A 26305-nucleotide genomic window follows, 5' to 3' on the forward strand; every position below is an offset into this window, starting at 1 on the left:
TTACACACATCTTCATCAGTTCTCCCACAGCTCCTCTTCTGAAGGGAAAACAAGGGCCGCCTAGAATACCACACGAAGCTTCTCGCGCAGCTCTGAGCCCCTCAAACTTGTTAATATACATAATCTCGGGCCTTATAAAATATTGTCCTTTTGATTTATCTTCCTTCTGAACCGTTCATCTCTAACCACCACCAAAATACCCTAGAACCTGATGCTTTTATCCAAACATTTACCATTTAGGAATCTACTGTTCTGTGAGACCTTTGCACGGGCCTCTAACCGGCACTATCCTTATTCCTCCCCAATTTGAGCCACCTGTTTTAGCCAGGGCAGTCTCCCTGCCTGGTCCAGTCTAATCGTACCTATGTAATGAAACTTCTTCCTGAGAAGTTGAACAATGAACTTGTCGTTTCTCAACTACTGAATCTCAGCTCATCCAATTTAACCGCTCCAATGGTGCCTTATTTTATCTCTTTATCCAAGATGGAATCTTTACCTCCCCAGCTAGAGTCTTTAAAGATGGCATGTTTGTACGCCCCCCTCCACAGTGGTAACTATTTTTAAAATGCTCACTGTTCTGACTGAAAATGAATTGCTGCAAGGGTGGTCACATGCTTCCAGGCAATGCCACTGCTGAGAGCCTGAGGCAGGTGTAGGAGCAGAAACCCTTAACATGGAGGGCAGAGACTGACATCTAAATGCAATGTGCACCTCCAAGCTACAAAAGCAGAAGCGATAACCACCACATCAAAAACACTTCAATATTGAGTTGCATGTATTACAGGAATAAATAAGGAATTACCACTAATTTCCAAATGTAATCTATCTGGCAGAGGACACAATAAAACCATTAAAAAGAAGGTATAACTGGGGCGCCTGGGTGGCGCAGTCGGTTAAGCGTCCGACTTCAGCCAGGTCATGATCTCGCGGTCCGTGAGTTCGAGCCCCGCGTCAGGCTCTGGGCCGATGGCTCAGAGCCTGGAGCCTGTTTCTGATTCTGTGTCTCCCTCTCTCTCTGCCCCTCCCCCGTTCATGCTCTGTCTCTCTCTGTCCCAAAAATAAATAAATAAACGTTGAAAAAAAAAATTGTTTAAAAAAAAGAAGGTATAACAAAAAGGACTAAGAAGTAAAAATATACAGCAGTAGACAATCACTTCCTAAAACACACAACTCTGCTCATTTCTTTCCCCCGCAGGGGCAAAACCCAGCTTCCTACAAAAACCAGAATATCCCATTTTTAATGATCTTACAAACTTGTCTACTTATAGGAAGGGGAACTGAGAGTAAATGACACTGTAACCACAGTATGCTGAAGCTATGAAAGGGATTCCATTCTGTGAGGATGGCGCACAACCCCAGCCCACGGTGGGAAACAGCAGCTATAGTGGTCTCACCCATGGCCACTGGTATGTCTGTCCAGTTCAAGGCACATTTCTGTGTGCATATCCCCTCCTCATTGAGCACCACGGTGAGATCATCCTGACCCACAGCCACTTTTCCATCTGCCAGAGGTGCAACTAACGGCTCCAGCTGTTTTCCTGTTGGAAAGAGCTCTTTGATGGACCCCTTTCCATCCACCTATAGGAAGACACAAATTGAATCAACCAGCATTCTCTCAATAGAGGCACGAACATGGCCTGAAAAACCCAAATATAACTCCAAGCCTACAGAAGCCAATAATATTCCTTGCTTGGCATAAGGAAATATTATAGAGTTTGTTATGACAAATTTTGTCATCACAATGACAGAACCAGTTCTCTTTTTCTCTAACACAGAGGCACAAGCATCTGGCCTGGCAACTAACAATGTCAAGTGCTGGCGAGGATGCAGAGTGACTGGGACTCTCACTCGCTGCTGGTGAGAATGCAAAATGGTACAGCCATTTTGTTTGTTGGCTTCTTATAAAGTTAAATAGACACTTACCATACAACCCAGTAATCCCATTCCTTAGGTATTTGCTCAAGAGAAGTAAAAACTTATGTTTACACGAAAACCTGTATGCAAATGTTTATAGCAGCCTTATTCATAGTGGCAAAAAATTGGAAACAACGTTGTCCTTCAACTGATGAATGAATAAACAAACTATAGTACATCCATACCATGGAATACTACTCAGCCATGAGGAATAAAATGACACACACAACAATACAGATGGATGTCAAACGCATAATGCTGAGTGAAAGAAGCCATATTCAAAAGGCTACATACGGTAGGATTCCATTTATATGACATTCTGGAAAAGGCAAAACTATAAAAGATGAAGAACAGGTCAGTGATTACTAGAGGCTGGGGCATAGAAGGAGGGGTTGACTTCAGAGGGGCAGCATGATGGCAGTTTTTGGGTGATGGAGCTGCTCTGAATCTTGATTATGGTGGTGGCTACACAACTCAAGGCATCTGTTAAAACTCAGAACTATACATCAAAAAGAATGAATTTTACTGTATGTATATAAATGAATAATTTTTTAATAGCTTGGGTCTAAACCAAGATTTCCCACCCTCAAGACTGTACCCTTGAGAAGATGATGCCAGAATTCAAGACAGTCAGAGGGAGCCCGCTCCAGCTTCAGGTTCTGTATCCCTACCCCTCATGGACTTCTGCTGGCACCTAAATGCCTCACTGTTATTCTGCTAATCAGTCAGCTGGAGAGCAGTGACTCCTCTATGAGTTTGCAACTCTGATGCTGATAAAATGAGGACACTCTAACAACATAAATGTGGAACAGATATATTAACTAGATAAATAATGAAGAGCTAACATGGTGGGGAGTGGGGAAGTGGGGAGAAGTGAAGATGGAGAGAAAGACTTCTAGAATTGCCAAGTCTGGAATATGAGAGGGGTATAAAGCTCAGAAGTTTAGGTTATGCTATGAAATGAATGGTATATCAACCATTTCTACATACAGTATGACTACTGGAGGAAAAAAAAACAATGTCGTGGATATTGATACCACTTAGGAGAAGGAAAAAAAGTTGTAAAACAACGTGTATGGTATCTTTGTAAATAGGCAGAAGTTCATATGCCCAAAGATTAACAGTAACTATCTCTGAGTCAATAGATTATGGATGATTTATATTTCCTTTACTTTCCTTATCTATATTTCCTTATTTTTTTATAATAAACACATGTGGCTTTCAAAATTTTAAAAAAGTAAAAATAATTTAAAAAATAAATATACAAAAAGATTTTAGGCAACAGGAAACTCAAGTCTTAAAAATGCTTAATACTAAAGTTAGTTTCTAATGCTTGAGGATTGAAGCCTTAAGATGGCAGTCTATGACAATGCTGTTGGACAGAGGCAAGCAGCCCTTATGATCTGTTCCAATAATTAAATACAAGATATGGATAATTCATGACGCTGCCTAGCTTCAGACATCTATTTGTGGAGATGCTGAGAAGCATAACATATAACCAAATATACAAACACAAGCCCTGTTATGCCCAAACGCTACTTAAGGCAGTCTCTTGGCCTGTAGTTCAGACGTGCATAATCATGTCCCCCAGGTAAACTAATACATGCAAAATAATAAGTTTACCCTTATTAGGTAGTAGTCTCTCTTGAAACCCACACAGATAGAATTTTCACACCATGCCATGGACTTGGGCACATCTGGTACACTAAAGTCCCCCTGAGGAAAGAGAGCAAGAGTTCAAATGGAAAGATGTTAAAAGAAACCATGATCTTCCTGTTATTCCACGCCCACTCTGCAAAATGAACCTCACCCTCATCTAAACACAATTCTGTAAACACAAGGCTAGGAAATCATCTGTGATAAAAATTTAAGTCACCCATGAACTGGATGACTAGATGCCTTTGGAAAAGGTGAAAACCCACTCTGAAATAAACCCATGTGTATAAACACTGCTTCTGAAGGCCAAGAGACTCTTGATGAGTGAGCATGAAGAGGCTCTCAGGTACTTATGGCAGAGCCTTCACCTGGAGAGAACTCCAAGACTGAGGCCCTGACCTTCAGTATCACTGAACAGGAGTCTTTCAAGCGGTGAATCAACATGGACTTTACCTGCAATTCGTGAAATTCCCTGTCCTTCCAGAAATAGAGCTGCAGCTTCTTTTTCACTGCCACACACATCCGCAACACCTCCTCACCAGTCTCTGTGTGCTGGGAAGAGACACCCAGAGCAAATGAGGATGTGTATACGATGGCTCCACGACTGAGTGACCACTAAATGAGAGACTGCCTACCTTGAAATGGCTACGAATCTGAAAATCCCCTGTAATACAAAGTTACCCTACCAGACAAGCTGGGTGGAAGAACACCATTTTTCTAAAATGTACTTAGAAACAACAGGCTGAGGAGCACTTCCTCCCTGAGGGCTGCCAGTCAAAGGTCCCAACCCCAGCACATCTCTTAAACATTCATAATTCACACGGAAAATCCCAGGGCAGGCCTCCACCTATGCAAACGCTTCCTCTTTTTTTCTTAAATGTTTCTCACTCATGGATGTCAATATCTGCTGGTCAGGGATCAGCATGTGTCAGTGGCACTTTTAATCCTTAAAGGAACAGGGGAAAAGAAAATGTCTAAACATAAAACAAAGCAGTGTCAATGTAGACCACAAATACTAAAAAGCGATCAAGCTGAGTAGAGGGGTAAGGCAGATTTTGAATAATGTAAGGAGGATAAATTTGCAAAAATTAGGAGAAATGTCTTTCCTGAATAACAAAAAACACCCTCAAGACAAAGAAGACAATAATATGTTCAGAACAAGGTCAATATAATGTCCTATAGTTATGCCCATGATACTGATGGTACTGTTAAGTCTGGATTTTCCCCATAATGGTTTGTCCATGGCAAATGCTTTTTTTTTTTTTTAATGTTGATTCATTTTTGAGAGACAGAGACACAGTGCAAGTGGGGGAGGGGCAGAGAGAGAGAGAGAGAGAGAGAGAGAGAGAGAGAGAGACACAGAATCCGAAGTAGGCTCCAGGCTCTGAGCTGTCAGTACAGAATCCAATGCGGGGCCTGAACTCACGAACTGCAAGATCATGACCTGAGCTGAAGTCGGACCTTAACCCACTGAGCCACCCAGATGCCCCTCCATGGCCAATGCTTTTATCCTGAGTTCGTTGCCTCCTCTGGTGCTCTAATCAGCACACAAACAGGGAACCCAAATGTTTCACCTTCAGACCACATACAAAGGGGAAAATTTCTCTAATACAATCCAAAATCAAACATTTTCTTTGGATCTCTGCTGGGTTTGGATATCCATGTTATTCTTCCCATCTGATGGTAGGAATAATATAGGAAAGAATGTATTTATCAAAATACAATGTCAAAATTCATCTTGCCTAAACTTACCTCAAGGTCACATGTGAACAGTGATGCTCCCTTTGCCTTTGAAACCGTAGTGATTTGTTGAAATGTCAACAGGTCATGGACATAAATGTTATTTTCTGTTTGGAAGGAAGTATAATAACCCTATAAATTATCATAATTCTCCACACACATGAATAACTAACAAACAGAAGAACCGAAGTGAATGTTGGTTGAAGATGTATCTTTCAGTTTCACTAACAGTGAGTTATTCTGATCTATTATCAGAATTACACTCCAAAATGTTTAAGAGGTCACTTCTGTTCCTTTAAATTTGGGCTGGCTTGTGTAAGAGAGCTCTTTCACTAGCAAAGCCCTCTTATACTCAGTCTTCCTCAAGTCTGGAAATTTGTGATGCAGTATTTGTACAAGAATTGGCTTTCAAAGCTACTTCCATTAGGAGGCCTCAATAAAAGAAAGGGAATCCTCTGTGGACTTTGTACGATCCCATGATGAGGAATTCTTTTCTAGCTGCAAGCAAAATAATTTCACTCAGGCCTCCTATCTAGTTTTACTCATTAAGACATAGTTACTTTAAATGTTCCTCTCTAAACCTAGAAGCTAAGTTTAAAATTATTCTACCATCTGGGCCCTGGGCTGAACAGTACAAACGTGAGGCAAGTTTCTAGTTCTTTGTTGCCAATAAAAGGCCTCACTGGCTGCCTTCAATTGAATCTATGGCTTTTCAAACAAGGCCTGAATAGTCTGGCCTTGATCTGTCTCTCCCCTATCTCTTGTCACTGTGTCACTCTTCACCACACATCCTAAGTCTGGTCAGACTGCAGGACCTCTGCTTAAAATGCTCTGCCTACTTCTCCCTTCCTATCAAAATCCTAATCATCCACTAGATGATGCTGTCACTCCCATTACTAATATCCACAACATTTTTTATAAATTTCCATTGTAACTTATCACACTGAATCATGATTATTTTCTGTCATTTCAGTCTTTACAATCAGAACATAAACTCAAAGACAGAAACGATGTCTCTTTCAATTTGGTATCCCCAATGCCTAGGGCAGGGCTCAATAAATATCTGCTCAATATCAATAAATATCTGTGACTGAATGAATGAACAGCACTCCTTGGAGAACAGAGCTCAAGTTTATGAGAGATGCTGTTGTCTTTAATATTCGTGTACCCTGCTGTGTCTGGTGTGGTACAGGTCAGTTTCACTGACTCTCAAATTAACCATGAAAGAGTTAGTCAGGTCACAGTTTTTATTTTTTGACACATGAAATATAACTACAACCCCTTTTCTTACCTAACAAGCTGACCAGAATCTTAAACTGGGAAACCACATGGATCTGGAAAAGAACAAATCATTAGACTCAATTAAACATTTCTGACAGGGCTTAACAAAACTTCATTTAACTACAGTACTAAAAAGGGACTTGGGGTACAGGGGTGGCTCAGTCAGTTGAGCATCTGACTTCAGCTCAGGTCATGATCTTGCGGTCCATGAGCTCGAGCCCTGCGTCGGGCTCTGGGCTGACAGCGCAGAGCCTGGAGCCTGCTTCTGATTCTGTGTCTCCCTCTCTCTCTGCCCCTCCCCTGCGCATGCTCTGTCTCTCTCACTCTCAAAAATGAATAAATTTTAAGGGAAAAAAAAGGGACTAAAGAGTCTATGCCAATGACAGGAATCGGACTTATATTTATGTGTAATCGCAATTTCTGCTCATTATAGAGGATCTCAGGCACATGACGGATGGACCATGATCTCTGCGTAAGTGGGAGAACAGAGAGCAGAGGATTCAGAGTTATTAAAAATGTTACTGAAGTTCTAGTTTTGACATGGTCCCATAGAAGTCAAATATTCTTGTAGTGACCACCATCACTGCCTACCTGTTGAATCTTTTTGGAGAAGTTTTTATTGGATTTCTCTAGTGTCACTTCAAACCTGTTGCAACCTATGGAAAAGAAACAAACATTCACAGTTCCAAACACAGGGATACACGTAAAACTTAACTATAACAAAAAATGCTGCTCCATACTGCTCTACTACATGAATCTACAAATTCCTAAAAGACTAGAAGCTAGAGATCTACACTAGAGAGCTCTCTTCATTGAGTATAAGAAGTCACTTTCAATTCTAATTTTAGAACAGAGGGTTTCATGCAACTTCACTTGGCATTGGCAATCATATGATGGAAGTTCAGTGAAGCTACAAGGTACTTCTGAGTCTGAAGGTCTTATCCTGCAATATAGTACCTCGGCTAAGTGTTTGTAAAAAGTCACAAATATAAGAACCCAAGCAATGAAACCCAGCCCAAAGCATCCTCAGATCTAGACCAGCTAAATCCCAGCAGCTACCCTATGTCCTGCATCACGGGACAGAGCAAACACTCAATACTAACCCCAGAACTAAAGTAATTTAATACATCTACACTTACTGCCACTTTCAGGAGATTCTACATCTGTTGGCACTGCTGCAAAAAGGGAAGAAAGTTACATACCACAAAAATATGTCATCCTAGCTTTGTGGGAATGACAAAAATATTCAGCCTCAAAAATCACCAAAAAGCCAAGAAGAGAATAATTATCATGACAATGACATAACAACAAACTAAGCAAAAACTAGGTGCTGGGTTCTGGGTTTAAAAATTGATGTATATTTTCTAAAACCTCACAACTATTCCAAGAAGTAGGTATTACTGTTCCAATTTCATATGTGAGGCACCTGACGGGTCAAGCAGTTAAGTAGCAGCCAGTGAGAAAGCGCCCAGAAGCAAACTCAGGACTGATTGGAAAGCCCGTGTGCTGAGCCTACACTCTATCTGTCTCCCAGCTTGTGAAGAGACTATTCAGGCTGCTGACCCCGGGCTGCTCCCCACAACTAGTGGGGCCCACACCACCAAAGCTGGTCTTACTTTTTCCACCTGTCCCTCAGCAAAGGAGATGAAGGGACTCTGGAGATTCAAGAGATTCAGAAATGTGTCCTGTATTCTGCCATTATATTTCACAAGAAAAAAAAAAAAAACCAGGCACTTCACACTTGATACAGAGCTCTATATTTGAAAAGAGCTTTATTTTAAAACTTCTAACAATTCTCCTCAAAGGGAGAATTATCTAGGACTGAGGTTCTCAAATTTTTTGGTGTCAAGACCAAAAACCTTCACAACCTTAAAAATTATGGAGAATCCCAAAACTTTAATATGGGTTGTAGTTATCAATGTTTACCAGGGTAGAAATTAAGACAAAAATTTTTAGGGGCACCTGGGTGGTTCAGTCAGTTAAGCGTCCGGCTCTTGACTTCAGCTCAGGTCATGATCTCACATTTATTTATGGTTTGAAGCCTCATGTCAGGTTCTGTGCTAGCAGTGTGGGGCCTGCTTGGGATTTTCTCTTCCCCTCTCTCTCTTTCATAAACCCTCTACTTTGACTTTTGGTTTCTCTTCTAACCAGGTGCCTTCCTCTTTTCCTATTTCAAGGGTAGCAGAAGAGTAGCAGAATAAGGTAAAGGGTAGCAGAATAGGCCACCCCAAAATCTGCCACTTTAGTACAGGGATTATTTTGAGCTGAAGGCAATTGAGAAGAAACAGGTACAAGAAAAGCTCTCTGCCCTCCAATTTGCCTAAAAACAGAGCATACATTTACACAGGTGTCCCTCTACCCCCTCTCTACCAAGGACAGGATTTAATTAGTTGGAGACAACACTAGACCCTCAGCGGCCCACAGAGGATACCAGAGCAATCTACTAACAAACCTTACTAACTAGTCCTTTTTCCATTAGTTTCCCATGTGTGTGTCTTCTAGCAGTTTGCCATCCTAGAAACTCTAAGTCCTTTTCCCTTGCCTTACTGCTTCTTTAAAAATTATTTAGGGGCGCCTGGGTGGCGCAGTCGGTTAAGCGTCCGACTTCAGCCAGGTCACGATCTTGCGGTCCGTGAGTTCGAGCCCCGCGTCGGGCTCTGGGCTGATGGCTCAGAGCCTGGAGCCTGTTTCCGATTCTGTATCTCCCTCTCTCTCTGCCCCTCGCCCGTTCATGCTCTGTCTCTCTCTGTCCCAAAAATAAATAAAAACGTTGGAAAAAAAAAAATTAATTAAAAATTATTTGTTGAGGGGCGCCTGGGTGGCGCAGTCGGTTAAGCGTCCGACTTCAGCCAGGTCACGATCTCGGGGTCCGTGAGTTCAAGCCCCGCGTCAGGCTCTGGGCTGATGGCTCGGAGCCTGGAGCCTGTTTCCGATTCTGTGTCTCCCTCTCTCTCTGCCCCTCCCCCGTTCATGCTCTGTCTCTCTCTGTCCCAAAAATAAATAAACGTTGAAAAAAAAAAATTGTTGATTTGTTAAGATGCTATATAAGCCCAAATTCCAACCAGCCCTTTCAGCTACCCATCACTAAATGCTTCCATGTGTATGTGTAATACACATGTTAATACACTTGTCATTCTTTTGTTAATCTGTCTTTTGTCAGTCCAATTTACATATTCCCACCCAACCAACCTAAAATTGGTAGAGGGAAAAATATTCCCCACCCCACAGACCTGAAAGATGCCCTTTTTTTCCCATGTTACCCTTGCTTAAGGCTCCAAAGGGAAGTACTATTACCTTAAGCTATTTACTACAGAAAGTCTATTAGGTTGAAAATTATGAAATGTAGTTTTTTCTAATACAGTCAAATAATGAAAGGGGCAGGGACGTCTGGGTGGCTCAGTCAGTTGAGCATTCAACTCTTGATTGTGGCTCAGGTCATGAGCTCACAGTCATGAGATCAAGGACTCTCCTCCCCCTCTACCCCCTCCCCAACCCCCCCACAACTGTGCTGGGCGTGGAGCTTGCTTAAGATTCTTTCTCCCTTTCTATCTATCCCGCCGCCCACTCTCACTCACTCTCAAAAACTAAACTAAACTAAACTAAAATAAGACAATTTCATATGGTTCGACATACTTGGGCATTTACAGCAGATTTCTATAGACTCTACAGCTCCAAAGTATATTATCTAAACACATCAATTTTCCATAAAAAGAACATCGAAGTAAAATTATGAAAAGGGAATGAGGTACTTCTTCTCCCTCAAAGGAAGAAACTCTGACAAAATAAATTTCAAATACTTTTGGTTATTATTCTACATTTTGCTGACAATGTCACATTTGAGAGAGCTTTAGTTTTCAAAGTCCTTGCATCTGACCTCAACAATTTTCTGAGACAGACAGGCAGTTTATAGAAGAGGAAAATGACATTGGGAAGGACCTACTCATAGTCATTTAGCCAAGGAGAAGGAAAGCTGAGCTCAAACCCAGGTCTCCTCTCTTCTAGTCCACCCCTCACAACTTAATAAAAGTTTTTAAACCAGTGGTTCCTAATTTTGTTTCCTACCCCCACATCACTCACACAAAAATCTTATACCCATCAGTAATATTTATTTCTGACAGGGAGTCACTAAGAAGTAAGGAGGGGAAGAATGTTCAACCCCACCTACGGGCAGGGGGCGGGGGGGGGGGGGGGGGTAGGGGAATAGAGTCTGAAAAAAACAAAAAACCCTGAAGATTTTCATATGCTTCTCCCCACTTTACCACAGTATTACTCTCAACCCCGATGGTTTTTAATGATCTAGGGATCACTGATTTCACAGTTGTATATTAGCTATCAACATTTTTTGCATGAGTAGTAAGTCATCTCTTTCTCGATTCTGGAGAGCTGCTACTTACCAGCATCTTTCCGGATCCTATAGAGAAGAAGATGTCCTTGTTTGGTGCCAACAAGAAGCCATTCCTCTGCAAGAGAAAAGAATTGTGAGAAAGGTCAATCAGCTTTACTAAAACCCTACTTCTTGAGCTGGGGCTTGTAATGAGAAGTCAAAGGGTCAAGAAAAGCAGTTGCTTTTGATAGCAGGTGTTTTGCAAAACTAAGGAATATTTATATTCAAGAAACGTTTGAGAACCAACCAATCAAAAAAGCATCATTACTAGACTAGACATATCAGGAAATAGAAAATGTCCCTGCCTTCACGGTTTCAAAATTAAACTGACCAAAAATAGGATGAAAATTTATATAATCATAAAATGGGGAGTATAAACATGAAAGTACGTCTCTAATGTCAGAAACAAAGCTAAAAGGTACCCTCTGGAGGCTTAATGATTTTACCTTAAGGAAAATTAGAAGTGCCACAGAGTATTAACCTTACAGAATTCATTATCTCAAAAGGCGGCCTAGCAGATCAAAACAAACAACTGCAACTCTCACACATTGTTGGCAGCAATATAAACCAGTACAGTCATTTTGGAAAAAAGTCTGGCAGTTCCTCAAAAACTTAAACGTACAGTTACCATGTGACCCAGCAATTCTACCCCTGGGCATATACATGAGAGAAATGAAAACATATGCTCACACAAAAACTTGGACACAAATGTTCAGAGAAGCAGCATCTGTAAAAGCCAAGTGGTAGAAACCACCCAAATGTCCATCGACTGATGAAGGGATAAACAAAATGTGGCAAATCCATACAATGGAATATAAGCCAGCCATCAAAAGGAATGAAGTGCTGACATGTGCTACAATAGCAGGGATGAACCTGACATTATGCTAAATGAAAGAAGCCAGACGAAAAAGGCTACAGATTTTATGATTCTATTTATATGAAATGTCAAAATAGCCAAATCTATACAGACAAAAAGATCAGTGGTTGCCTAAGGCTGGTGGGCTTATAGGAAAATGAGGGAGTAAAAACTAAGGGGTATGGGGCTGATAGGATAATTAAAATGTTCTAAAATGGACTGTGGCCATACTTGTACAACTCTGTGAATGTACTAAAACCCACTTAACAGTGTAGTCTAAATGGGTGAATTGTATGGTATGTGAATCACATCTCAATAAAGCTCTTATAAGGAAAAAAAAAAGACGATCTAGGCCAGTGAGTGGTTCTTTGGTATGTATCAAAATTATCTGAGGATTTGTTAAAACACATTGCTGGCCCCTGCCCTCAGTGTCCGAGTCAGCTGGTCTCACAGCAGCCCTGGAAACTTGCATTTCTAACAAGTTCCCAGGTGATGCTAACACTGTTGGTTCAAGGACTGCTTTGGAGACACTAAAATGGTCCATGCAAAAAGTAAAGAGGCTTCAAAAGGGTTTATTTAAATAATTACCCTGACAGATGTATATTAACTCATTAAGGTAAGTTAAGCATGTCCAGGTACTTCCTCAGCTTTTTGATGTTGTAACAAACATAAAGGTCGTTCATTCCTTTCATAAACTCTCTTGATCCTTTACGAGATAAAATATTGAAAAATGGTACAAACAGATACTTTATTGAGAATGTATTGTGTTCCAGGAAATGCTAAGCACATATCATATGTTAACTTCACTAATCCTCATAACTATCCTTTGAGGTGCATCCTTCTGATAAAGCCCCATTTTATAGATGAGGAAGTTGAAGCCTAGGGGATAAATAATTTGTCCCGATTCATACATGTAGTAAGATGTGTACGGAAGCATCAGGACGTAACTACATGCTGTGATGTACTTACTAAGGCATCACATGTCAAAAGAATGGATTTTGGCCAGAGGTTGTCTGAACGACACTGGTTATATTTCTAAAAACAGGTAGGGGTGCCCTGGTGGCTCAGTCGGGTAAGCATCTGATTCTTGATTTCAGCTTGGGTCACGATCTCACGGTTTGTGAGACTGAGTTCCACGGAGGGCTTCCTGTTGACAGCATGGAGCCTGCTTAGGATTCTCTCTCCCCCTCTCTCTGCCCCTCCCCCACTGGTACTCTCTCCCTCTCTTTCAAAATAAATAAATAAAGTTAAAAAAAATGTAAAAACAACAAAAACAGGTCAAAAGCCACTTCAGGAACATTTCTCCTGATTGGAGAAATCCTCCTAAGGTTGATGTCCTTAGTCTTCCAGGAAAAGATAATGACTCTGTCTTCTTTTATTTTGTGTTGACAAAGGAAATAGGAGAATGTGTGCCTTTTTTTTTTTTGAGAGAGAGAGAGAGGGAGAGGATGTGTGTGTATGTGCAGGAGAGGGACAAAGAGAATCTTAAGCAGGCTCTATGCCCAGCGTGGAGCCCAACGTGGGGCTTGATTTCACAACTGTAAGATCATGACCTGAGCCAAAAACAAGAGTCCAGTACTTACTGGACTGAGCCACCCAGCCTCCCTAACAGTGCATTCTCTCAATGACATAAGAGAAATCAGAAATAACACTAGCTCTAATGGAATGCTGGAGATTTGTGTCAGAAGAGAACACAGAAAACAAAAGAATTAAGTTCACAGTGCTTGCTTTGTAAAAGATATTGGGCTCAATACTACTGTATTGAGCAAGTGGTAATCCTAAAGTTGATTTTTAGGACACCCACTGCTATTTCAGATGTAAATAAAATGAAGCAGAAAAGTATTTAACTCACTTAAAACATACATAAAAATCTATAACCAAAAGGCCAACATAATATAATGTTCACCTTCCCTTCCCACTCTGCTTCCCAAATCCCTACTGTTTTTCTTTGTGTCTTTGAGCAACCTATCTTTACACCCAGGTCTGCAACGTCTATCAATTTCACCTCTGTAAGGTACCTTGCAACAGCCGTATCCCAGGTGTCCAGTAACCCCTGTGATGGCCTCACCGGTCTCCCTATATGTGTCCTTCCATGTTTGCTATAGACAGATAGCAAACCTTAGACAGATCTGTGATACTGTCACACTGGGGCTTAAACCTTCATGAAGCTGCACCACTAACAAATGAAGTCAAACTTGTAAGCATGACATTCAAGAGTCTACTTTCCATTTTTATTGAAATGTTTACTTGCCAATAGATGTTTCTTATCAAATGCCTACTCTATTGGTCATAAAGTGGAATCAGACAAATTCATTGTAAATAAATAAACAAATAAATAAATAAATAAAATTTTTAATTGAGATTTTATTTGGCCCTTTTCACGTTTTCATTTGAAGGTGCTGGGGAAAAATGCATTTATCATACATGCAAAGTATAACAGCTTTCTTTTATATAGTAAAAGCAACACACACACACACACACACTCTCTCTCTCTCTCCTAATACTCAAACTCATAAGGGAAAACAGTGCATCATCCAGATGTGATAATGGCACAGAATCTTGAAGAGGCTTGATTTGGTTTTGGAAGTCAGTGGGTGCTCAGGTGACCAGAAGACCTGAGCCATGTTGGGCCTCCACATTCTATGACATGTCATCTTATAATACAATAATGGATACAAAACAAAGAGAATGAGAAGTCTGCAGAGCAGGCTCAAAATTTGGGTAGACAGTCCCTTCTGAGACCCAATACAGCAAATCAGAGAGTGGGACACACTACATAAACGGTGTATTCTGTGGATAACACATACATAAACAGATGTCAATCAGCCCTAGAAAATTCCTGACAGACTAATCCTGAGCCACAAGTTTGGAGCTTATTCCTCCTGGGAAGTGAGGAAGTGCTGAGCCCTCTTGCTCATAATAACCCTAATGAAGATCTGTCCAACAGTGCAAACCCAGCCCAAGCTCATGTGATATATAATTCCATTCCTGGCCCTATGCTGGCCACTGCAGGGAATACAGAAATGGAAAAGGTAGTGGTCATTTTCCTTTTTTGGGGGGTCATAGAGCAAAGAACAGTGTTTCTTAAAGCATAATCCTGATTAGCTATATCAGAACGACTTAAACTTATTAAAAATACACATTCCTGAGTGCTGATCTGATTTAGATACAATAAATTCTGCAAGAGTGACCCAAAATCTGCATTTTTGAATTCAATTTTTTAATTATACAACACATTTATGTAGTTTCAATGCTAAAACTGTGGGAAGTCTAGCTTCCATTCTTGTCCACTCTCTCCTGTCTGCTACAGGCAACCATTTTAGTCCTTTTTATCTTTCTATTGTTTCTTTGGAAAATATAAGAATGACTGCATATACACACATACACATACACACACACACACACACACACACACACACACACACACACTTGCATTTTTCTTTACAGGTTCTGAATATATATTAAAGTTTGGGAACCAGTGTCTAGAATCAGACATGATTTACTGGATATAGGACCTTGGAAAAATTACTTAAATTCTCAGGTTATTCCTCTGCAAAATGCAGTTATTGTTTCATAAAAGCTTAATACAGACTAGTACTCAATAAACAGAAGCTATTACTATTAATATCATCATTCATTCATCAAACATAGGTTTAATGAACACCTATTATGAAGAGCTATTCTAGGAACTATAAAGCAATATACAAAACAAAGTTCCTGCTCTGAAGGAACTTCTATTCTAATATGGAGTGAAAGAGACAATAATATAATATAAAACAGCATTAAGTAGCAATCCATGATAAGAAGAAGGATAAGCCTGAGTAAGAGAATAGCACATTGTCTTTTATATAGCATAGTAGGGGAAAGAAAGTCTTGCTAATTTATGTGGCATTTCAGCAGAGACCTGAAGGAAAGGGGGAAGGAGCAATGTAATATTTAGAGCAAGAGAGTTCTAGACAGAGGAAAGAGCAAGTGCAAAAGCCCTGAGGTAGGTACATGCTTTGGGTATTATGGAATAAAGAAGACTGTGTGACTAACAGGACAAAGGAGACGGGGTAAGAGCACAGGAGATGGGGTGGATGAGGGGAAGTAACTAGAGGCCTGATGATGTCAGATGTGTGAAGCACAGAAAGGGCTTTGGAACTTATTCTAGTTGTGACAGGAAGCTACTGAAGGGTTCTGAGCACTGGAGAGATGCGATCAGATTAAATTTTCAAGGGATCACTCTACCTCTGTGTGGATAAAAGACTGAGAGCAGCACAATAACAAACAACATGGTGATCAGTCAGACAACTACTGCAGTAATCCAAATGAGAGAGGTGGTGCTCTCATCAAAGTAGAAACAGTACAGATGGAGAGAAGTGACTGGACTCTAGACTTATTCTGAAAGTAGGGCACACAAGATTTGCAGGTGGACTGGATGCAGCGTGTAAGAGAAGTGAAGAATGATTCCAAGGCTTTTGGCCTTAGTAAAATAGGTACATAGAAATGTCATTTGCTGAGATGTGGGATGCAGGGGGACAAAGCATGTTTTGGGAGAGTGGAATCAAGAACCGTTGTGGCCATGCTACTAGACGTCCAAATGAAGGTACTGAAAAGTCAGACGGATTCTACAACTCTGGAGTTTAGGGAGAAGTCATCATCAGCATCCTCATCTCCATTTCCCTCATTTCCATTTCCCAAGAGATGGACTATGGTGTCTCTAAGACATCTTCCAGCTCGAATGCTGTCTGGCCCTGCATGATCTGGTTTCTGGAGGTTCCTGGATGAATTTTAGGTAAAAAGGGTAACGACTAGAAACAGTAGTATTTACTGCTGCTCAGGTCGGAAAATAGTTTTGAGTCAAGAGTTGGTAAATAGCCTCTTGTAGCCTAATACCTACTGCAGCGTCCTAGGAGGTAACGAGCCCGTCCCCTGTTGGGATCAAGGCAAAGAGCTACCTACCATTTCAAGTTTTAATTTATTTACTCATTTTAAGTAATCTCTGCACCCAATGTAGCGCTTGAACTCACGACCCTGAGATCAAGAGTTGCAAGTAGAGAATTGATAAGTGTCAGTTTCAAAAGTGATTTTGTATTTAAAGTTTCTGGCTTAAGTATCCAATGGTGCAGATTTTGAAATTTGTAAGAACAAAATTTGTTTTTAAAAAAACAAAAACTTGCTCTAGTTTTGTGACCTTGTGTACTTTTGAAATAAAATGAAGAAAGCAAAAAAAAAAAAAAAAAAAAAAAAAGAGTTGCACGCTCTTCTGAGCCACACAGGTGCCCCATCCCTACCATTTCAAAACTATCTTTCGGGAAAGCTCAAGTACAGGGAACCTTATGGTGACAAAGTGGAGTTGGTGAGAGGCTGAGACACATGTACTACTAGTTCCAGAGAGTATCAGTCAAGGATTCTGACAAGTATGGTAAGCAGCTGCATTCATCCTTTTCAGAAGCATATGTCCTAGGCTGAGTTGGGTACCTCTCTCCCATGTTTCTATATTAGGCAGCATATGCCTCCAGTATCATTTATCTTACATCATAATCCATTCATATGTCTTTGTTTCTCACTCTGTGTCCTAGGAGCACAGGCACTGTTTCCTAATCATCCTTTAAGCCCTGTCTTTAGCAGAGAAACTGGTCCATATACATACATCTAATACATATTTGACGAAAAATTAGGGGAATGTGTCCCTTTGGACAGTGTCAAGTCTTTCATTTTTTACATTTCTTTTCTCCTCTATTTATTTATTTTTTTTAGTGTTTATTTATTTTGAGAGAGAGAGCATGTGCGCACACGTGTGCAAGATAGGGAGGGGCAGAGAGAGAGAGAGAGAGAGAGAGAAAGAGAGAAAGAGAATCCCAAGCAGGCTCCGCACTATCAGACCCTATGCGGGGCTCAGTCCTATAAACTGCCAGATCATGACCTGAGACAAAATCAAGAGTCCGATGCTTAACCAACTGAGCCACCCAAGCGCCCCTCCTCTGCTTATTTTTAATTTTTACTGAGCATTTAATCACAGAAAATGGAGGGTTTCTTGAGATATCCAGAAGAAGCAAGAGTCTCTCCTTAACCCAAGGGACTAAGACAGCTGTGAAGGTGTGATTTTAAAGCCCAAGGCTGCTAAAGGCAAGACAGTGCAAATTAACATGAAGACCTGTAGTGAAAGTACCTTACTGAAGAGGCTGTAAGGAACTCTGCAAGGCTGACTGGGTGGTACTGTCTGTAAATGATCCAGAAGACACCGGCCACCACCAAGATTCCACCAGGCCCATCTTAGGCACCTAGCTCAGTATAAGATCTGATTAAGACTTCTGGGCCACTTTTTTATGGCCTTTGATTTTTAGCACCTGGACATTAACAAGAAAGACTTAAATTACTTGTTTGGTCTTCCGTGGCTGTTATCAGACACAAGCACTCAAAGATAAGAACATAACGTTTATAACTGAGAGTCAAGGTTTAGACCCCTGAAACCATTTTCATTCTAGAGCATACAGGAGATGCCAGACCCTGTTTCTGTACTGACCAATCCCAAGAGGATTACACAACTTTTTAATGGGTTAGATTCCATGACAGCCTGGAATGATGCTCTTCTACCCACAGTTAGGTAACTTGGGACATTTTGAATACAAGGCAATCAACCACTTGGCTAAACTGAGTTTAGAACAACAACGTGAGCTACCTAGTGACAAGTGACACTGACAACTGACAAGTGAACGATGAGTGATTACTAAGAAAAAAGGCATACGGTATTAATGTATTTAATGCCCCCCCAAAATAGTGTTGTCTTTCACCTAGAAAACAACAATCGTCTGGACAAGTTCAAGCCCCCGGTAGGTTGAAAACTCCCCAGTGCTTGCCCCTCCAAACTGAAGACTTCTTGGGAATCGAAATGACCCAAAGCTGAGCACAGTTAATAAGAAAAGTTCAACCTTCAACTCTGTACCGAAAGCAAGGATAAACGTACCGAAAGTCTGGGTCCCTGAGGACTTGCCAAACAGTCCCATTTGACCTCGCTGTCTACAATACTATGCCCTCCCTCATCCCACGCCTCTCGGACAGCGTCCGATCGGAGTCCATACAGCCAGACTCCTGTCCACATCCCCAGCCTTGTGAAAGGCAGGAACCGCTTCTGCGCTAAACCCGCCTCGGGCCCTCGGCTCACCCCAGGCAGCCAGACAGTCGATCTGCAGAGGCAGCTTTTCCAGGATCGGCACTGGCTCGAAGGCGTCATGCATGGCGGCGAGAAGAGTCGCCGCAGCAGTCTCACCCGAAGTGTGCGGGGACGGGCCAGGTTTGGGCCTGGGCCGGGAACCAGCCCCAAGGAAGGGCCAAGCGGGACGCTGACCGAGACCCTAGCTACAGGCCGTTTGGCAACACGGCCAACACCGGACTTCCTGCCGGGCTAAGCCCGCCCCTTCCGCAGCAGAAGCCCGCCCCTTCCGCGCAAATTCCTAACGCTCTTTCGAGGAACGCGCCGGCGCTAGGCTTCCCACCTTCACCCTAGACCCAGAACTTGTGTGTCATGGAGCCTGATTAGCGACGGGGCTGACCTAAAAGGCGGGGGGGGGGGGGGGGGGGGGGGGGAGGGGGAGGGGCATCTTGGAACTGTCTCAGTGTAGCACGGTGGTGAGGTGGTGAGTTCGGGCTTTGGCGTCCCTTAGTCGGGATGGAGACCATTTAGGAAATTAGCCTTTGTTTCTTTATCTGCTAAAGGATGGTAATGTTCCACACTAACTTGGTGTTGTGGACATTAGCAACTCCTGACACACTCTAAACACCCAATAAATGGTGGTTTTTGCATTACCATTATAATCCCAACCACTTCAACTATTTTACCCTTTTTTTTAAAGGTTGTTCTAGGCCAGTGGTTCTCAAAATGTGATCCCTAGACTAGTAGTATCAACATCACCTGGAAACTTAGTGGAAACGCAGCCTCAGGCCTCATTCCTGCCCTACTGGATCAGAAAATCTGGATTGGGGGGGGGGGGGCGGTGCAGGGGGTCCAGCAGTCTGTGCTTTAGTAAATCCCCAGAGTGAGTCCATGGACTTTAATGTTTGAAAACTACTGCAATAATGAGGTGTATCTGGCAACCCCCCCTCCCCCCCACACACAAAGAATATAGCAGGTAGGTCATTAAAGCACTTGAGTTTAAAACATAACTCTACGATAAGTAAAAAAAACTGGCCTTGGTCACTTTATTTTTATACAATGTCAGTTTCTTCACTTGTAAATTAGGATTACTGTCCCATCTTTACCAAATGCTGTTTCTGATAATCCAGTGAAATACTTTCAAAGTGTCAGTATTAACACAAAAACTGCTAAATAAATCAAGCATTATGGGTGATTTTCACCATAGAAAATGAACACCTTGAAAATATAGAACTGCCAGCTGCTGTCCTGAAAGAAGGCCTGATACCTAGCAGTTTCAGGCCCAAGGACTAAGACCGATATAAACTCTCAGGTAACATGTCAATGTAACAACTATAAATTACTTCTGAACCAGTTCTAAGAAATGATACGCTGTATGTAATCATAGTGCCATAACCCATAAGAGAATGCAGAAAGAATTATCAGGTACAGTCTACAAAATTTGTTACTTTACACTACTGCTTAACACCTTAAGATTTTTCCCCTAGTCTTAAGTCAACATCTAACCACCCTCAAAAAATATTTGACCAACTATCTTGGTGCATTATAACTATTATTCACTTGTTAAGTGTCTCTATGGAAGAACAGCACACAACAGTACCACTAGCCCTTTGCTAATGGATTAACCTGAGAATATAGTCAGTTCTTCGTATGTTCCTTAGAGATATCGCCTAGGTGACTTTTTTTTTTAAATCACCACAGCAAAGAGCTATACAGAGATGTTAAATAAATGTAAACACTTCCACTATAGTATGAGTTAGTAAGATTGTGGTCATGTGGTCAACGGTTTCAACAGATAGTAAGACAATGTAGAGTAAAAACCATGAAAGGAAAATTCCCACAAGAATTTGGGAGAAAGGATGGTCTTTAGAGAAAGTCTGAAAAAAATGAGGAAAATATATTAATTTTGTTAAAATTTTTTATATTAAAAAGTGGCATGAACTTTCTACGTAAAACAAAAATCTTGGGAAGGCAAAATTGGACAAAACCATTAAAACAAATATAGTGCTTCAAATGAATCCCATCACCTTGTGATGTCTCTTATAAACAGTCTCTAAACCAACACCAGGTATAAGAACAGTCGATCCTAAAGAATGAGCAGCAGTCCAGGGCCTCCACGTTACTTCATGCAGGAAAAACTGTTTCAATTAAGCCAGAAGGACCTGTTTCCTTTGTATTAGCTCCTGCTTCCTAAGCATTACAGTTCCTTTAGCAGGGCACTCATTCACAAGCACTTAGACGGAGTGCCTCTCTGCATCTAGTGCAACACCCAGTGAACGGCATGAAGGCAAACAAAGCACTGCCTAGGACTCCACAATGCCACCGCCCTTGGAGGCTTACAAAACAGTAGTTAAAAGTTCTGGAGTGTGCACCACATTGCCAGCAATGGGATGTGTCACAATAGCAGATGTCAAGAGTTAAGCTAATATTTCTCTCTAAAGTACATCTGAGATAGAAAAATCTTTAATATACACCATTTGTAAACAAAATTGCACTTGATTTTTTTTTAAATGATCTGAATCATACTGTAACAGTTTGCTTCTCTCTTACATACTCTTTTGTTTTTGTTTTAAATCATCCATACAACCATGGCTCCTTAGCTCAGGACTCTTTTTTTCTCAAAATTACCTCTGTAAGATGTAACCTTGGCTTCTCAGGAAATGGAAAGGTAATTGATAATTTCCCCCATCACCTGTGTAACTCTCTAAATAAATAAAAATTATAGGCAGTTGCTCCTGGAGATTACATATTATGGCGTTGATGTCATAGTTCTTTAGAAGATGTTAAACTTTTTAGTTTGATAGATTAAACAATTTAAACGTTACAGAAGGTTCAGGAACAACACACATAAGTTGCATAAACATCCATGTCAGGGTGTGGGAGGGAAAGGGGCATCAATGTTGTAAATAAAAACTTGTAGATTTTTCTTGTCCTATGAACTTGTTTTCAGTAAGATGTTCTCCTTGTTCTGACACCTCTCACCAGCTCCAATGCACAAAGGTCAAGGAATAGATCAGGTTTCACTGCCTCCTTTAATTCCATGGAGGAGTGTAGAAGATTGACACAGAAGCTGATCTCTTCCGAGTTACTACCCATCTTCAACTGCACATCTTCCCATTCTTTACTCCATTTTGGACCTTTCAAAGTGTGTGATCATTCGTTCCTAGGGGGAAAAAAAGTCTTTTCTAAGCATATTAATTTTATTTTATTTTTTATTTTTTTAAATTTTTTTTTTTTCAACGTTTTTTATTTATTTTTTTTGGGACAGAGAGAGACAGAGCATGAACGGGGGAGGGGCAGAGAGAGAGGGAGACACAGAATCGGAAACAGGCTCCAGGCTCTGAGCCATCAGCCCAGAGCCCGACGCGGGGCTCGAACTCACGGACCGCGAGATCGTGACCTGGCTGAAGTCGGACGCTTAATCGACTGCGCCACCCAGGCGCCCCTAAGCATATTAATTTTAAATGGTCTACATTCCAAGTATCCTCTATAAAGAGGATGCACACACACATTTCCCACAAGTACTTTTGCTTATGTCCACTAAATATTTAGAAATGGTTCCTATCTATGAAGATTTTGAAACACACAGATACCTAGGCCCCACCGGAAATCAACTGAATCAAAATTTCTAGGTTTCTGGACACCAAACCACAGATCAAAAGGAACTGTATCTTTCTGAGTCAAATAAGATGATTAAACAAATATTTACTTAAGATTAAGCTTAAACGGGGGCGCTTGGGTGGCTCAGTTGGTTGAGCATCCAGCCCTTGATTTCAGCTCAGGTCATGATCTCATGGTTCTTGAGTTTGAGCCCCGCATTGAGCTCTGTGCTGGCAGTGCAGAGCCTGCTTGAGATTCTCTCTCTCCCTCCCTCTCTCTGCCCCTCCTCCACTTGCTCTCTCTTTCTCTCTCTCAAAATAAATAAATAAACTTTAAATAACTTAAAAAAAAAAAGATTAAGTTTTAATGAAAATGTGGACCTCCTCTGATTCAAGAATTTAACTTGAAGAAAATGTCAAGGATGTGGGCAAAGATTTAGCCAGAAACATTTCTACTGCAAAACTCAAAATTATAACAAAACAGAATTAAATGTTCAAAAACACAGGACTGTTTAAACAAAATATGGTATATCCTTAAAATGAAAGATTACACATTCATTAAAATTACACTTGATGAAAAAGTTCTAGAGATCTGTTGTACAACAATGTGCATATAGTTAACACTATGCACCTGACAATAATTAGGATGGCAGATTTTATATATTTTCATAATTTTTCTAAAAATCATGTTAAAAATTAGGTCTGATTAGAAAACAGTATTTATATATGCCATTTCAATGAAGAAAATTAACGTGTTACCATTAAATTTCCTCTCTTATGTAATTTCTCACCTTAGAGTTAACATTTTTCATTTTGTGTTGTTTCATTTGCTAAAAGCACATATCACAAATTTATCCTGAACTGTAACAGAAGTGTAGATACTGTTTCAATATGATCAATTACATCAGCCAATCTATCCTTTTTATTTTATTCTTAGAACTACTCCTCCTGAAGCTCTCTGGTCTGCTCCATTCTGGACTGGATGCCCTCTAAGACTGTCACCCAGCTATTGGTCTTGGAGTTTCTTTTTTTTTTTAATTTTTTTTTTTTTCAATGTTTATTTATTTTTGGGACAGAGAGAGACAGAGCATGAACGGGCGAGGGGCAGAGAGAGAGGGAGACACAGAATCGGAAACAGGCTCCAGGCTCTGAGCCATCAGCCCAGAGCCCGACGCGGGGCTGGAACTCATGGACCGCGAGATCGTGACCTGGCTGAAGTCGGACGCTTAACCGACTGCGCCACCCAGGCGCCCCATGGTCTTGGAGTTTCTTACATCATCATCCTGGGAGTTTATCCTTGCCCCTCTGTTGGACCCTTTATTTCCTGAATCCAAAGTCTTTCTCTTTTTAGTTCTCTCAATTTATAAAGAACATTTTCTATTACTTTTCTGAGAAAGCACATATAAATGTTAATTATTTTATTTTTTGCATGACTGAAAACATCTTTATTTTACCCTCATACTGACAGTTTAGTTGAAAATGATTTTCCTCAGGGGCCTAGGTGGCTCAGTTGGTTGAGCGTTCCATTTTGGCTCAGGTCATGATCTCACGGTTTGTGGGATCAAGCCTCACGTGCTGGCAGCTCAGAGCCTGGAACCTGCTTCAGATTCTGTGTCTCCCCCTCTCTCTGCCCCTCCCCTCCTTGTGCTCTCTGTCTCTCTCAAAAATAAATAAACATTAAAAAAAAGAAAATAATTTTCCTCAGAATTCAAAGACATTGTTCTATTATCTTCTAGCTTCCAAAACTGAGGCCACAAAGTCTGATGCTGTTTTGATTCCTGGTCCTTTAAAACGTGTTTCTCTTGTAATTCATTTAAGTTCTTAGTTCTTGAATAGGTTTTTCACACAGGGAAATATGAACAGATAGGTGAAGTCGATATAACCAAAAGTACTGTAATAAACCTGTAGTGAACTGCCCAACCGGGTTTCACATACTCAGCCTTCTTTGACTGAAACAGAGCGATGGCTGGAGAGCTAAAGTCAAAAGGAAGCTCTGAGGGCAAACTATTAGCAGAAGCCCACAACAGGGAGATCTAGGAACTGCAGAATATACCACAGAAAGCAAAGTGTTACAAAGATAGGTTTAATTCTAAATGGTAGAGTTCTCAATTATTTCAATGCATAGAACTGCTAAGGAATTTGACATTGTATGCCGCATCACACAGCAAGTCAGTGGGAAATGAACAATTTTTCTTAGCAGCCAATCCAACAAAGTAAGTTGGATTCAGGCCGATGCTTTCAAAGGACATTCAAAAATCAAGGGATACTAGAATAACCTAATATTCAGAACAAAAGACCTGTCCTCAAATCTGATCATAAAACTTTGGAAAAGAAATAGGGGACAGGTACAGAAAGGAAACCTTCTTGAATAATATCTGGGTTCTAATATTGGTATTTCTATTCTCATCCTTTTTCAACTATACCAACTACAGTCCTTCAGGCCGTTACTGAGTCAAATAAATAAAATTCCCCTGAACAAAGGACCTATGATTCCCTATTAAATCATGAGACCCACAGTTTATGCACATGATTTGATTACTAACCTCATCTGAATCCAGAAGGGCTGGAAGTGCTCTGCAGAAAGGAAAATACCAAAATGAACAACGTAAAGTCATAAATGGTTCATAAAGGAAATTATGAATACAATTTAAAGCCCTTTCAATAATTAAGATCTGCATCTTATTAATGGGCACTTCAGGGGGAAAAAAGCAAATATGAAAACAGAAGAGTTACTGGAATGGTACAGAGAAAAACCATGTCCTGCACTGTAACAGGGCCAATATTTAGTCAAAAATATAGTCATGGAACTAAAAAATCTCAAAAGGATTATCCCAATGATTTTGGGAAGGTGTACAGCTAAATCTTTCTAAGCAGAAATGTCATCTGAACATATAATCCTGATTGTTTGTATACCATTCCTTATTTTTAACATCTTTTTAACATTTTTAATATTCTTTAATTTTCTATTAGCATTCGCATTAGCATGTTCTTCAGCTCATTTACTTAAAATAATAAAAGTTATACTAACTGAAACAGGATTCTTATGATAACAATTCAAAAACTTACACATCTGTCACAGAAGAAGGAACATTCTCTTCTACCCATTTCAAATCATCTTCCTGCTGGAAACATACAAATACCAGTGGTTACTAAAATGCACCAGATAATACATGTCAAGTAAGGATCTAAAGAGGTCTCAACATTTTTAAACTTAATCTTTTGAGAATTCTGAAGTAGTATATTCACATAACAATTGTGAATTGTGACTGCTAATAATTTAAAAAATTATATAGTCAATACTTTAAAAAATCCATGTAAGTGTAATATAAGTATGTAAGTGAAATATAAAATTATGTCTTTAAATGCTTTCTTCTCAATGTTCCAATACCTAAGAGTTTGCTTCCTGTAAGTTTTGCTCCTTAAAAGTGAGATAAATTCTAAAGCCCTTAATGTAGACTGCATGCATAGTTCTAAAAAACAAACAAGAAACTGCTGAATGAAAAAAAATCTTGATCTTTACTACAAATAGCATCTTAGGTTAACAGGGCTATAACTTCCATTGATGAAAACAATTAAATAGAACCATCAGACTAGTCTGAGGTGCCTTTTCAGGACATGGTAACAAACCAACCAGGTTAAAGATAACTAGGTCTTAGAATGAGAATCACTTACTGTTTCTGTTTTTAAAAATAAATGTAATATATATTAAAAGATGTATAAAGCAAGCTTAATTACAGCAC

General features: G+C 40.4%; 2 protein-coding genes across 4 annotated transcripts in view; both read right to left on the minus strand.

The window, feature by feature from the left end:
- VPS39 (VPS39 subunit of HOPS complex) overlaps positions 1–19224 on the minus strand; it is a 47599-nt gene extending 28375 nt beyond the window's left edge. Inside the window, exons 1-9 of one of the 2 annotated variants that reach the window (XM_086710450.1) lie at positions 18979–19224; positions 10986–11051; positions 7731–7766; positions 7183–7247; positions 6602–6644; positions 5323–5417; positions 4024–4122; positions 3538–3630; positions 1395–1578 (exon numbers count right to left, since the gene is read on the minus strand). In XM_086710450.1, the coding sequence (XP_086566576.1) occupies positions 1395–1578; positions 3538–3630; positions 4024–4122; positions 5323–5417; positions 6602–6644; positions 7183–7247; positions 7731–7766; positions 10986–11051; positions 18979–19051 (754 nt within the window). In that variant the 5' untranslated portion in view covers positions 19052–19224. The remainder of the gene's footprint in view (positions 1–1394; positions 1579–3537; positions 3631–4023; positions 4123–5322; positions 5418–6601; positions 6645–7182; positions 7248–7730; positions 7767–10985; positions 11052–18978) is intronic. The other variant, XM_086710451.1, reaches the window with a different exon arrangement.
- Positions 19225–19988: 764 nt separating this feature from the next.
- TMEM87A (transmembrane protein 87A) overlaps positions 19989–26305 on the minus strand; it is a 40976-nt gene continuing 34659 nt past the window's right edge. For both annotated transcript variants that reach the window (XM_086710454.1, XM_086710453.1), the window contains exons 18-20: positions 25632–25687; positions 25109–25139; positions 19989–22129 (exon numbers count right to left, since the gene is read on the minus strand). In XM_086710454.1, coding sequence (XP_086566580.1) covers positions 22088–22129; positions 25109–25139; positions 25632–25687 — 129 coding nt within the window. In that variant the 3' untranslated portion in view covers positions 19989–22087. The remainder of the gene's footprint in view (positions 22130–25108; positions 25140–25631; positions 25688–26305) is intronic.

This window comes from Puma concolor, chromosome B3, assembly GCF_028749965.1.
Source record: "Puma concolor isolate L17-30 chromosome B3, mPumCon1.1.hap2, whole genome shotgun sequence".
Classification (NCBI taxonomy): domain Eukaryota; kingdom Metazoa; phylum Chordata; class Mammalia; order Carnivora; family Felidae; genus Puma; species Puma concolor.